The 13352-nt window shown below is 37.3% G+C and overlaps 1 protein-coding gene across 1 annotated transcript in view; it reads left to right on the forward strand.

Moving 5' to 3' along the window:
- The window catches only part of DNAH12 (dynein axonemal heavy chain 12), a 169278-nt gene that overhangs the window by 107467 nt on the left and 48459 nt on the right, over positions 1-13352 (forward strand). The window contains exons 46-53 of the mRNA XM_069560621.1: positions 2611-2744; positions 3946-4108; positions 4773-4853; positions 5198-5374; positions 6574-6705; positions 9028-9117; positions 9729-9869; positions 12876-13117. Coding sequence (XP_069416722.1) covers positions 2611-2744; positions 3946-4108; positions 4773-4853; positions 5198-5374; positions 6574-6705; positions 9028-9117; positions 9729-9869; positions 12876-13117 — 1160 coding nt within the window. The remainder of the gene's footprint in view (positions 1-2610; positions 2745-3945; positions 4109-4772; positions 4854-5197; positions 5375-6573; positions 6706-9027; positions 9118-9728; positions 9870-12875; positions 13118-13352) is intronic.

Below are 13352 nucleotides of genomic sequence, written 5' to 3' on the forward strand. Positions count from 1 at the left end.
AGTTTGTCTGTCAGATGGACATATGTCATAGATAGGATGCAAGGGACCCTCAGGGATTCTTGCAATGAACTGAAAATTACAATGCAGTTATAAGTGGACTGTGAAAAACTGTCATAAAACTAGCAGGAGCTAGCTCAAGCTCTGTGTCAGCTACATTTTAAGACCAAAAACAATGACAGTTTAACAAGATCTGGTGAGACATTGGTTAAAACCTTGGTGGCTCAGATGGTAAAGAGTCTGCCTGCAGTGTGAGACCTGCCTTTGAACCCTGTGTCAGGAACATCCCCTGGAGAAGGAAATAGCAACCCACTTCAGTATCCTTGCCTGGAAAATTCCATGGATGGAGGAGCCTGGCAGGCTACGGTCCATGGGGTTGCAAAGATTTGGACATGACTGGGTGACTTCACTTTCAGTTGGAATATGGATTTGTATCAACTGTTTAAATAATAAAAGTTATTCCCAGGGTGTGTCATGACTTGCAATATTAGCTTATGATGTCATGGTTACCTATCAACAGCCACTACCCACTTCATCTTTGCTGACAGAATTCTGATTTTGTTTGGGAAATTGCTACCCAAGTAGGCAAAGTCTAATAGGGATTCATTCCTGGTTGGCCTAAGTCAGCATTGGTGCTCTCACTCCTCTTACTGTTGACTGGTTTACACATGAGCCTTTTGATGATGTGTTCCTTACCAGTGGATCTGGATTTAAAGTCTGCCAGGGAGCTTTGGGGAGAAGCTTTTCAGAATAAAAAGAGTTACATGATCAGAAAATGGTGCTTATTTTGACATTTTACAAAAATTTGTTTATGTTAATAACAAATCTTTGAAGGCCTTTTTTTGGGTTCAAAAATATATTAGTACAGTAATACCATATGAATATAATTAATAAATATGTATATACTGGTAATGGGTGCTTAACACTTTTTTAAAATAATTAATGGAGTATTTGATCAAAAAGGTTGATTTTTTACTAGAGGGCTGAACACTGAAAAAATTGATCTTAAAATGCATATTGTCTACTATAAAAGAAAAAAATTACAAGCATCTTGTTGAATCTAAATGGAATGAAGTTTGGGAATACTCTATTGAGCAAGTGAAGATTAAGTACTCATTTAACATAAATTATTTCATTGAGTAAATATTTCAAATATTTACCAACAAGAGCTGTTTAAGCACTGACAGTAACAGTAGTGAGGTAAGAGTCCTTGCTTTTGTGGATTTTACATTTTGGTGGTGAGTTGGTGAGGCAGACAAAAACAAATGAATAAATATATGTCAAATATTGGTAAGTGCTTAGAAAAAGTCCAAGATAAGGGAAATAGTAATAAGGGAAAGAATAATGAGGGAAAGAATGCTGTTTTAGAAAGAGTGCTTTGGATAGACCTACCTGGTAAATTTGCATTTGCACAAAGATGTGAGAGAGTTGAACCACAGAGAGATCTAGATTAGGAGAATTCTAGTCAGAGGAACAGCAAATCCAAAGACCCAGGGCCAGAAGCACCCTTGGTGTATTCCAGGAAAAGCAAAGGAACCATCTCACTGAGGTGGGGAGTACTGGAGGAAAAGTGAATTTGTGGGGAAGAAAATCGAATGTTCAACTTTGGATGTTGTAACAAGTAGGAATTATGATGAGCTGCTGGTAACAGAAAGTGAAAGTCGCTCAGTCAAGTCCAACTCTCTGCGACTCCATGGCCTATACAATCCATGGAATTCTCCAGGCCAGAATACTGGGGTGGGTAGCCTTTCCCTGCTCCAGAGGATCTTCCCAACCCAGGGATCGAACCCAGGTCTCCCACACTGCAGGTGGATTCTTTTCCATTAGCTGAGCCACAAGGGAAGCCTGCTAGTAACAGAAACGTAAATTAAACACACAAGGGTTTTTTCCCTCTCTCATACAGAAGAAAAATCTGAAGACCGGAACTTTTGTGACTTAACAAAGTCATCAGAATCCCATATTCTTTCTTCTTTATTATCCTCAGCATGTAGTTTCCATCTTCAGAGTCATCATATGGCGTAATGTAGCTGCTAGAACTCCAACTTTCACATCTGTATTCCAGGCAAGAAGTAGAATAATAGAAAGTAGGGCACAAAGACCCATGCCAGATCTGTGTATCTCTCTAGAGAGCTTTCTCTGATGTCCCCACCCAGTAGATGCTCGTATGTCATCATCCACTCTGAATTGCAAAGGAGTCGAGGAAATCTAGTATTATAGCTGGGGATATTGCTATCTAGAATAAAATTGGAATCTTAAGGAAAGGGGGCTGATAGGTATTAAGAGGGCAACAAAGCAGCCTGTACCATTGTCAGACTAAATTTGGGATGCCTTCTAGACATCCAAGTGGAAGAGATAGGGAAATAGTATGATAGATCTTTGATATGTAAAGTATTATCGACCTTTCCTATATTGAGTTATCTTTAATTTTAATGTAAAAAATACTTATATCTTTCATAGATTTACTTGTGACCTTAGTCCCTCTAATTCTATTTTCCCTACTAAGATTTTACTTTTCTCAACCGCAAGTTCTTCTCTCATAGGAAGACAATTTATATAATTTGAGTGTGACTAATCATTTTAAATTTCACTTCTTTTTCTTTTTCTTATTCTTAGCCATGGCCTGAAGATGCTCTTGAACGTGTAGCTGTGAAATTCTTAGAAACACTGGAGCTTACTGACGTTGAACGACGAGAGATAGTTCCAATCTGCAAACATTTTCACACTTCCATTATGGAACTTTCAGAAAGGTTAATATTAATAAATTTTAAAATGACAGTAATATCTTGTATGTTAAAGCATCTCTTTTAGGAGAAACTGCAAATTTTAATAGGATTTCTAAGTCTTATAATTCTCTTTAATCATTTAATTAGTTATGGCTTTTAAGTATTAGAAAGCTATTTGATCTAGGTTTAACAAAGAGCAAGGTATCTTAAGGGAAAGAATATAGCTGGATCTTAGAAATCACTAGAAGCAGGAGTTAAGAAGCCACCAGAAACCCAGAAATTCTTTTTCTCTATTTCTTATTCCTGTTTCTCTGTGGCATCTGCTTTCTAATCTTTTCTCTTTCAGGCTGAATTTTCTACTTTCCAGTGTATATGGAGGAAAACTGTCTGCCTCTCAATTCTCAAGTTTACTTCTTGCAGTTCCAGCTGATTAGCTCTTTCCAGCTTTCTAGTCCAGTTCATTCCAAAATGCGATTTAACTTTCTTTGTGTCTAGTGCCCAGTCCTGGCCTGAACTGCTGTGTATAGTGTGGCAGGTTTCATAGAACAAACGTTGCTGCTGGGGCACTAGTTGGAAGTTCCTAGACAAGAAGGAAGGTGGTTGGCAGGCTGTGGATACCTTAAAAGTATCAGTTTTACATCTGTTCATCTTCACGTCATACGTGCTCATTGTATATTGCCTATCCAGAGTTTTACAGCCAGCTGGCATGTTTGGCTCTGGCAGGTACACCACGAAGGGGGCTCTAGTCTATATACTCACCATGAAACATCATTGCATCCATTGTTTTTATGTGTGTGAGTAGTAGTCTTATATTTCTGGCCGAGCTCCATTTAACCAACACGTGACACACGTGCAAGGAATGATGACTTTTTCTTGCTGTCCTATCTGTCGTCCTCTTTCCTTGTGTACAGTATCTTGGGTCTGTTATAGGATTAGATCCTCCTGGCATATGAAACATATAAAAAGGCCTCTATCGTTCTTGCTGTAGTTCTCTCTTGAGACAAATCTTTGTTGATTTCTGCTTTTTTACTACATCATTGCTATTTGATACTAATATTTTGCAGACTAGAAATTAGGATGTGGTTCTGGGTAAAGTTAAGTACTCAGCAGCTTCTGAATAAAATCAACATTTATTCTTAAACATTTGTTGTTAATGCTATGCTGAATTTACTTCTTACTTTGTAAAACCCATTATTTATAGTAATGCTGTGTGCCTCTCTTTTAGGTTCTTGCAAGAGTTAGGACGACATAACTATGTTACTGCTACTTCTTACCTTGAACTCATTGCCTCATTTCGACAACTGTTAACTAAGAGGCGACAAGCTATAATGGAAGCAAAACAGCGCTATGTGAATGGACTTGACAAATTAGCTTTTGCTGAGTCTCAGGTAAATTTGAGGAGCTGCTCAAGTGGAAATATAAGAGATACAATTTATTGAGAATACATTATATGCCAGGTACTATGTTATGTACTTCATTTGCATTCCTTTAATTATTCCTCGTAATAACTCCATAAGGAAGACGCTTTTATGATCCTCATGTTACAGATGAGTAAAGTGAATTTTAGAATTTTAGAGTTCATTCAGACTGTACAGACTCAAATACATCCAGGTTTATTCTTAAGTTTTTGGCATTTGGTGAAAGTACAGTGTCAGGGTTGACTTTTTATTATAATAACTGGTTAAACCTAAGACTTTTTTTCAAATGAGTCAAGTAATACTTATTAGCATTATTTCAACATAAGCAGCAGAGTGGGTGGTCTGAATGAATTGTACACCGTACACATAATATAATAGGGATACCCAGAGCTGTTACCATTTTTCTGGCTTTTCTTCCGTGACAACTGCATTCTTCCATTGCCCTGTCATACTCATGAAAGATAACGTCTTTTGTGAAGAAAACTGGCCACATTCTCATGGCTTTGTTTATCATGTAAAGAACTGGGGGAAAAAAGTTAAGCTTTTCTGGCCCTGATTTGTAAGTTTCGGTTTTCTCTTCTTGGCTTCTATAGCTATTGTAGTTATGAAAACTAATGACAAATTGTCTATTTAGGTTGGTGAAATGAAAACAGAACTTGTCCAATTACAGCCCAAATTAGAGGAAGCAAAAGTTGAAAATGCAAATATGATGCAGGTAAAGTGTCCTGAATTTTTAAAAAATTGATGGCAAAAGATAATTGAAATACATAAATTCAGCTTTGATAATAACCGTTAATTCATTTGTGACAAGATCTTTGAGACGTTACTCTTTTCCGTTGATCCACTGGGTTCCTTGTGGGTTCTGTTGTTTTTGGAGAAAGATGAGAAGCCCATCAGTAAATTAGGTCACATATATTTACATTTCTCCTCATTTTATCCTTCAAAATTATATGTTTGGTGTCCTAGTTTTCAAATATTCTTTTGTCTCTAGGATAGAGAAAACAATAGGATGTTCAAGCATGTTTAAGATGCCTTTATTTTTTTCTCTCTTTTACTTAGATTATCGAGATAGAATCTGCACAAGTGGAAGCAAAAAGAAAGTTTGTGAAATTTGATGAAGAGATAGCCAGTGGAAAAGCTGAGGAAGCCCAAACTCTGAAGAATGAATGTGAAAGTGATCTAGCTGAGGCAATTCCAGCCTTGGAAGCAGCCCTGTCTGCACTGGATACACTAAAGGCAAGTGCTGGAATGAGCTTGTGTTTTATCAGCGACTGTAACTGTATAACAGAGACTTGGTTAATTCCGTGTTGATCATTTTCAGTGGGTGCTATTATATTGTCATCATCCAGTCAAATTAAATTTGACTCTTAACAATTCCACTTTGATATATTGTTATCTTATGTTTTTGCTTTTGTATATTTATTTATAATTTTCATTCAGGATATTCCAGTGGGAATGGAACAATCTCCAAGAGGCCAAAGTGGTTCTGTACATGAGCCAGGAGGCATTTGTTAAATAGAATACGGAGTCACCTCTCTGCAGCCTTCTGGTCATGCATGTACAGAAAAACCTAAAGATCATTCCCAGTGTAGATGTGTGTTGCGCCTGTCTGCATTAGACTGTTGCATAATTCTCTATACAGGGTCTTTAGGCAAACCAGAATAATCTCACCAAACAGATCAGGGAGATGAGCTTCTATTAGCTAGGGAGGCCCAGTGTAATATGGGAGTTCAGGATATCCAGTCCCCACTCTCTGCCTTTTTTCCTAATCAGTGCCCTAACTTTCATGTAAAATGCCTGACAAAATGGTAATCTCAACCTGTCAGTAGTTCAGCATCTCGAAGGATCACTGAAGTGACCTGATGGTAGAACCTAATGACTTCCTGCAGCTCCAGCTGCATAGGAAACTAAGATCTATTGTTGTTAGCTTTCCAGCAATTGCAAGGGAAGTCAGAGGCTATTGGAGAGGATAGCAAATAAATGGATCTATTGTGTCTGTCATAACAATATATGCCTTTTTAGAAAATAAACTTGGAATTGGAAACTACCTCTTCTTTCATTTTTGGTGGGTAAAACTAATATGTAAACAAATATGGAATTAAGCCTTTATCTAACTTAGGGTTTTTAAGATGGATTTCATGTGTAGGCTTGGTATATCGTATAAAAATTTTGTGTACGTGTGCAAAAATATTTTGTCAGAAATGTTCTTAGTTGACATCATATTCTCATAAGGATCTGTGAACTCTCAAACACTTGGGAAACATTGATTTACTGTGTTTCAATTTTTTGTTACCTTTTTTATAACCACACAGAGCAAAAAACAATTATAGTTTCAGATGAAAATCGGTGCTGTTATTACTCTCCAACATTATAAAATAACTGTCATTATTTACAAATTGGCTGTCCTAAAGGCATCCTGTTTTCTTTTGATTTAGCCAGCTGACATTACAATCGTGAAGTCAATGAAGAATCCTCCAGCTGGTGTTAAACTAGTTATGGCTGCTGTTTGTGTTATGAAAGATATAAAACCAGAAAAAATTTCGGATCCTTCAGGAACTGGAGGCAAGGTAATAACTAGACACAGATTCATCATGTTCATGAATGTCAGAACACTTTACAACAACTGTTATCAAATTAAACATCAATAGTACCCAGTCCAAGGAAGACACGTTGTATATGTAGTCCAGGGTAAAGTGAAGGCAGTACTCTGTGCTGTGTTTAGTCACTCAGTCGTGTCCGACTCTTTGCAACCCCATGGACTATAGACCACCAGGTTCCTCTGTCCGTGCAGATTCTCCAGGCAAGAATACTGGAGTGGGTTGCCTCTCTCTCCTCCAGGGGATCTTCCCAACCCAGGGACTGAACCCAGGTCTCCCACATTGCTGGTGGATTCTTTACCTTCTGAGCCACCACAGAAGCCTGAGGGCAGTATAGTATCAGAGAAATGTAGTCCCAGTGGTTTCCACCTCCTTTTCTGGCTATGCAGGATTCGCCACTCTCCTGGGGTGGGTTTGAATGAACAGGGACATAGCTGTGATTTTCTTCCTAAGAGCCTCAAGAATGGTTATACAGGTGTTGTTTCCAAGCATTCAAGAAATTCTGCTGAGGTAACTAGTACTGTGATGTCGTTAAAACTATGTGCTTGGGAGCCAGAATGTCTGTATTCAGAAATCCTGACCCTCCCAGCAATGTGACCCTGGGGAAGATGCTTAACTTCTGTGGAACTCTGTAAAAGGATCATTGTCATAGTACTTTGGTCACAAAGGATTTGCTTAATTACTACATACCAAGATCGTAACGTATAAGGCCTTTCACACAGTAAGCTGTCTGTGATAATAAATGCTACACATTTATTAGTAAACATTAGCTGTTATTATTGCAATTGTTATTCAAAGGTATATCCCTTAAAAAGAAAGGTATAACATCTATCCTAAACTAAATTTATAGACTTATTTTCTTTTCAGAGTTTTTTCTTTTTCTTTTCAAGTTTTTACAATACCTAAGTTTGAATCCCTGAATTGGAGAATTGGGGTTTTTGTCGGGGGCCCATTCTGTCCTCCCTTGAGATAATAAAGATAAACAAAAATAGGCTCCTACCTTATCAAGTTATTCTCATACACACACACACACACACACACACACACACACACACACACACCACTCACACACCCCTATCAAGCTTCTGAAATTAGGAAAAAGAATGTTCAGCTAGTTATGTAGCATTTTTAATTTTATGAGCATGAGCACCACGTGCTTTAGCTTGTAACTGACTGAGCAGTGTATAGTCTTTGTCTTACTGCTTTCTTCTCTGTATTCCACTTGGGAAAATCTAGGTAGGTGAGGGGATTTTCTGTAAGAAAAATGTTTGCTACCCGTCCTAGTCCATTTGGGCTACTCTAACAAATTACCATAGATTGGAGTGGTTATCAACAATGAACATTTATTTCTCACACTTCTAGAGGCTGGTAAGTCCAAAATCAAGCCTGCGGTAGATTCAGTGTCTGGTGAGGGTTCAAGTCCCGGTTTATACACTACTGTCTTCGCGTGGTGGAATGGGAGGGAGCTCCCTGCCCTCTATTTTATAAGGGGACTGATTACATCCATGACTTAATCACATTACTAAGACCCCACCTCCAAGTACTATTATACTGGGAAGTAGACTTTAGCATAGGAATTTGGGGAGAGGACACAGACTTTCAGTTTATAGCACTACCTGTATGATTTGAAAGTCAAAATTAAAGGAAAATAAAAGTTGAAATAATAAAAATATTGTTTCTTATATGAAATTTTGATGGTATTTGTACCAGCTGCTTTTCTTAAGTTTTCTAAAAAGAAATGATCATATTTTTTGCCTGTCGGTGTTTTTTTTTTTAATTAAAGTTTTAAAAATTTTACTTATTTTTTGGACTGTGCTGCGTCTTTGTTGCTATGCACAGCTTTTCTCTAGTTGTGGTGCGCAGGCTTCTCATTGCAGTGGCTTTTGTTGTGGAACAAGGGCTTTAGAGCGCAGGCTCAGTACTTGTGACGTGATACACGGTCTTAGTTTTTCTGTGGCATGTGGGATCCTCCCGAACCAGGGATCTAACCCCTGTTTTCTGCATTGCAAGATGTACTCTTAACCACTGGACCACCAGGGAAACCCTCAATATTTAATTTTTAATAATAAGTTCAATATGTAAATTCATATGCATATTTTAAATATTTGATATACTTAACATGTTCTCAGAGAGAGGAGTCTCTTTATTTCATTTCCAAGGACATGTAAGTAGATATTTTGAAATTCAGTGTATAGTTTCTCTGGATTAATATACCTTAAACCTCAAGAAGAAAAGTTTTATATCAAACATACTTAATTGTACATATAATGTTTCTGTAAATTTTATTTATAGATATTAGATTACTGGGGACCTAGCAAAAAACTTCTGGGAGATATGAATTTCTTAAGAGATTTGAGAGAATATGACAAAGACAATATTCCGGTGAGTTTCAGTGGATTTTTTTCTATAAATGTAATTTTGTCCAGATATATAAAATCTTTAACATTTTTCAGTATTATATAAAATGTAAGCAAATAGAGTGTCAATAGAATTAAAATAGTAAAGGAATACTTATTAATGACTATATTATGAATTTTCATAATGCATAAAACCACTCCTCTTTCAGACCATCCATAGTCATTGAATAAATTAACTGTTTTAGTGTATTACTGACATGAAAGAGTTCTTGAAGTGTCTTCTTAAAATAGTTTATTTCTTAACATATTGGATACACAAATTTCTGAGATTAAAAGTATATAATTTTTCATCCAAACTTCTATTTATTTATGTTTAGTTGTTCTTTTTCCTTGTTTACACATGTTTTCCCAAACTGCAAAGGTCTTTTAATTTTTTTAGAAGACATATCTTGTCTACCTGTAATAAATTTGCTGCAATTATGCTTATTTTAAAAATATCTCAAAGTACTGACTTTGGTTTTTAAAGACAACATAACTGTTTTATATACTCTTTTTTAAACTATATATGATCAATTTTTCATCTAATGATTGTGTGGTATATGTTGAAATTTTAAGATCTAAATCTTTGTTTCCCAGGTGACTGTTATGCAGAAGATTCGTGGTGAATATTTAACAAACCCTGAATTTGATCCTCCTAAGGTTGCTAAAGCTTCCTCTGCAGCTGAGGGTCTGTGTAAGTGGATCATGGCTATGGAAGTGTATGACAGAGTTGCAAAGGTATTTTGAGGATCAGCACATCCGTTTTCTATTGAAATATTCCCATAAATTAAAATCTATGCCTTTGAAATGGAGAAGGAAATGGCAACCTGCTCCAGTATTTTTTCCTGGAGAATCCCATGGGCAGAGGAGCCTGGCAGACTACCGTCCATGGGGTCACAAAAGTTGGACATGACTTAGGGACTAAAACAACCAATGCCTTTGAAAACACTAAGGTTAGCTTCCGTTGAGTTCAGCCTTAACTCATTTCCCCTCATATTTAATAAAAAGGTTGTGATTTTAAATGTTTTTTTTTTAATCTTTCATTTTAGGATTGAAGTTCTTTCTTCAACTGAAAAAAAAAGTGGTGTTTTGAATTCACTGTAGTAACGAATATTTGGTGAAAAAAGGAAAATTGAAATAAATTTGTTCATAATAAAAGATCTATGCCCTTATTTACTAGTTCAGAAGTTTCTAAAAGTGATTCCACAGAGAACTTGTCCTGCTCCAGCATAATCAGTTCAGCTCAGTCGCTCAGTCTTGTCCGACTCTTTGCCACCCCATGGACAGCATAATCAGACGTTGAGTGTCTAGTGGATGAAGAGAATGCTTACGTATGACATAACCTGTTGGGACCAGTATACATGAGAGCAGGGAGATCAGTAGAACTAGCCAGACTGACCTATAGTTACAGGGACCTGGGGCAAAAGAGAATTAAGTTTTATGGGAGACAGCAGAAGCAAAGAAAAATCCGAAACATCAAAGGCCAAGTGGCAGATGAAAATCTTGATGCAGAGGTCAGAAGTAAGAAATTCCAGTAGGGTTAAGAGGAAAAGCATGGACTCAAGCAGTGATAGGGAGCTTTTTTTGGAGACTCCCTGGGGCCAAATTATAGGAGAGCAGAGAATGGATAAGAGCATTTTGTATGGGGTGGGAGAAAGCTTCAAGAGAGAGGGGACATATGTATACCTATGGCTGATTCATATTGATATATGGCAGAAACCAATATTATAATAATTATCCTTTAATTAAAAATAAATAAATTTTTTAAAAGTGCACTTTGCAAATTTGACTAGCAAAGGACCAAGGAAGCACTGGCCTTGCCCTCTGTAACTTGCAAAATTCTACCAAGGGGAGCAGAAAATATAAATAAAAATGCCCATGGAAATACATGATATTATGTGTTTAGAAAAACCTTAGAGTACAGAATGAGTAATCAGGCTGTAACAACTGAAAAGATATTCCTAATGAGGCATACATGCTTGTTAAAGAGGTATGGATTTTATTCATTTCAGAGGAATAGACCAGTATACACCTGGTATAAGTAAAATTAATTCTATCTGAATGTTCTTCCATTTGAACATCTTGTCCCTCCCCATAGTAGTCCCAGCAGGTCTGCAAACTGTCAACTCTGCCTGTTTCTGCATGTCCAATAAGACATGTGAATGTTCTGGATTCTTTGTATAAAGCAGAGAATCTAAGGTATTCAGGTTCTTTTCTGACTTCCCACCCTGTTCAGTTCAGTCACTCAGTCATGTCCGACTCTTTGCGACCCTATGAATCGTAGCACGCCAGGCTTCCCTGTCCATCACCAACTCCCGGAGTCTACTCAAACTCATGTCCATCAAGTTGGTGATGCCATCCAGCCATCTCATCCTCTGTCGTCCCCTTCTCCTCGTACCCCCAATCCCTCCCAGCATCAGGGTCTTTTCCAGTGAGTCAACTCTTCGCATGAGGTGGCCAAAGTACTGGAGTTTCAGCCTCGGCATCAGTCCTTCCAATGAACACCTTGGACCGAACTCCTTTAGGATGGTCTGGTTGGATCTCCTTGCAGTCCAAGGGACTGTCAAGAGTCTTCTCCAACACCACAGTTCAAAAGCATCAATTCTTCGGCGCTCAGCTTTTTTCACAGTCCAACTCTCACATCCATACATGACCACTGGAAAAACCATAGCCTTGACTAGATGGAACTTTGTTGACAAAGTAATGTCTCTGCTTTTTAATATGCTGTCTAGCTTGGTCATAACTTTCCTTCCAAGGAGTAAGCCTTGTACCTCCACACTATTTTAATTTCAATGCACCTGCCTTGTGTTGTTATGGAAAGGTTGAAGGGAGATATCCAGCAAGCTCTTCTCTAAAGTCCAAAGTAGGAAGAAAAGCTTCCTAATTTCTGTTTAACACATTCTCCCTTCAGGATTTCTGCCCTGAGGAGAGAAAGCAGGTCCATCGTATCTGATTCTTTGCTTCAGCCTTCCTCTTGGCCTTCAGCTCACTCATGGCAATGTGTCAGTAGACTTAGGTCTCCCTTCTTTCAAATGGACATATACTCTCTTTGGTCGGTTTGTAAATTCCTTATACTGGTGTCTTATAGTATACTCTAACCAAGTTGGCCTTACCCCATTCTTCATATACTGATGAGCATAATAAAATAAAAACTTTAGGAAATCGTTTTTCTCTCAACAAAGCCTCACTTTTCTCAATTGATTGAGGAAAATTCAATTTTGATAGCGAAGCTAAATACCAAGTCTTTATTTCTCTTTGTATTACTGCTACTGTCTTAATCAAGGCTGACTGGGAAGGAAATCAAAAGCTTAGAAATGCCAAAAAAAAAAAAAAGGAGCACATTCATGTATTTTTAAGTGTTTGTCATTTCTGTTACATGTTATTCTGTTTTGCCACAGTTCAAAGGCAACTCCTGATTGTATTGAGATGTTTTGCTACATATTATGTTTTTGTGCTACATTTTGTGACATATTATTAGAGTAACTTGCCCATTTATAGATGAAGTTTGCTGGTCCAGGATGATTTTATATATTTTATAAGATATAGAAATATATTTTACTTTATTTGCATATGAAAATATAAGATTTAAGGAATTTAAAATTTGCATGATTTATCTTTTTAAGTAATAAATGTATTTATAATCATAAATAAACATTTAAAATTCACAGTATCTATAAAGGATTATGCTGACTGTCAGTGTTCTATATAGTACATGTTATAGCTGCATGTACTGTTCCCAAACAGGTAGTGGCTCCTAAGAAAGCCCGCTTAACAGAAGCTCAGAAGTCCTTAGCTGAGACAATGGAGCTTTTGAATCAGAAGAGAGAAGAACTAGCAGAAGTAGAACATCATTTGGAAAATTTAGAAACAATATTTCTTGAGAAAACTGAGGAAAAAGCTCGTTTAGAAGACCAGGTGGAACTTTGTGCTAAGAAACTTGAAAGAGCCTCAAAACTAATTGGAGGACTAGGTGGCGAAAAATCGAGGTCAGATTTCTACTCATTCTAACAATGTTTTCAAACCTCTGGCTCGAATATGCAGCTCTCTTCGGGTATGATGATTGCCATGCCATGCCATGCTCAGTCGCTTCAGTCGTGTCTGACTCTCTGTGACCTCATGGACTGTAGCCTGCCAGGCTTCTCTGTCCATGGTATTTTTCCAGGCAAGAATACTGGAGTGAGTTGTTTATCTTGATTACTGATTTTTAAATGGCTGGTTGAG

The sequence above is a fragment of the Ovis canadensis genome, chromosome 19 (assembly GCF_042477335.2).
Source record: "Ovis canadensis isolate MfBH-ARS-UI-01 breed Bighorn chromosome 19, ARS-UI_OviCan_v2, whole genome shotgun sequence".
Lineage (NCBI taxonomy): Eukaryota > Metazoa > Chordata > Mammalia > Artiodactyla > Bovidae > Ovis > Ovis canadensis.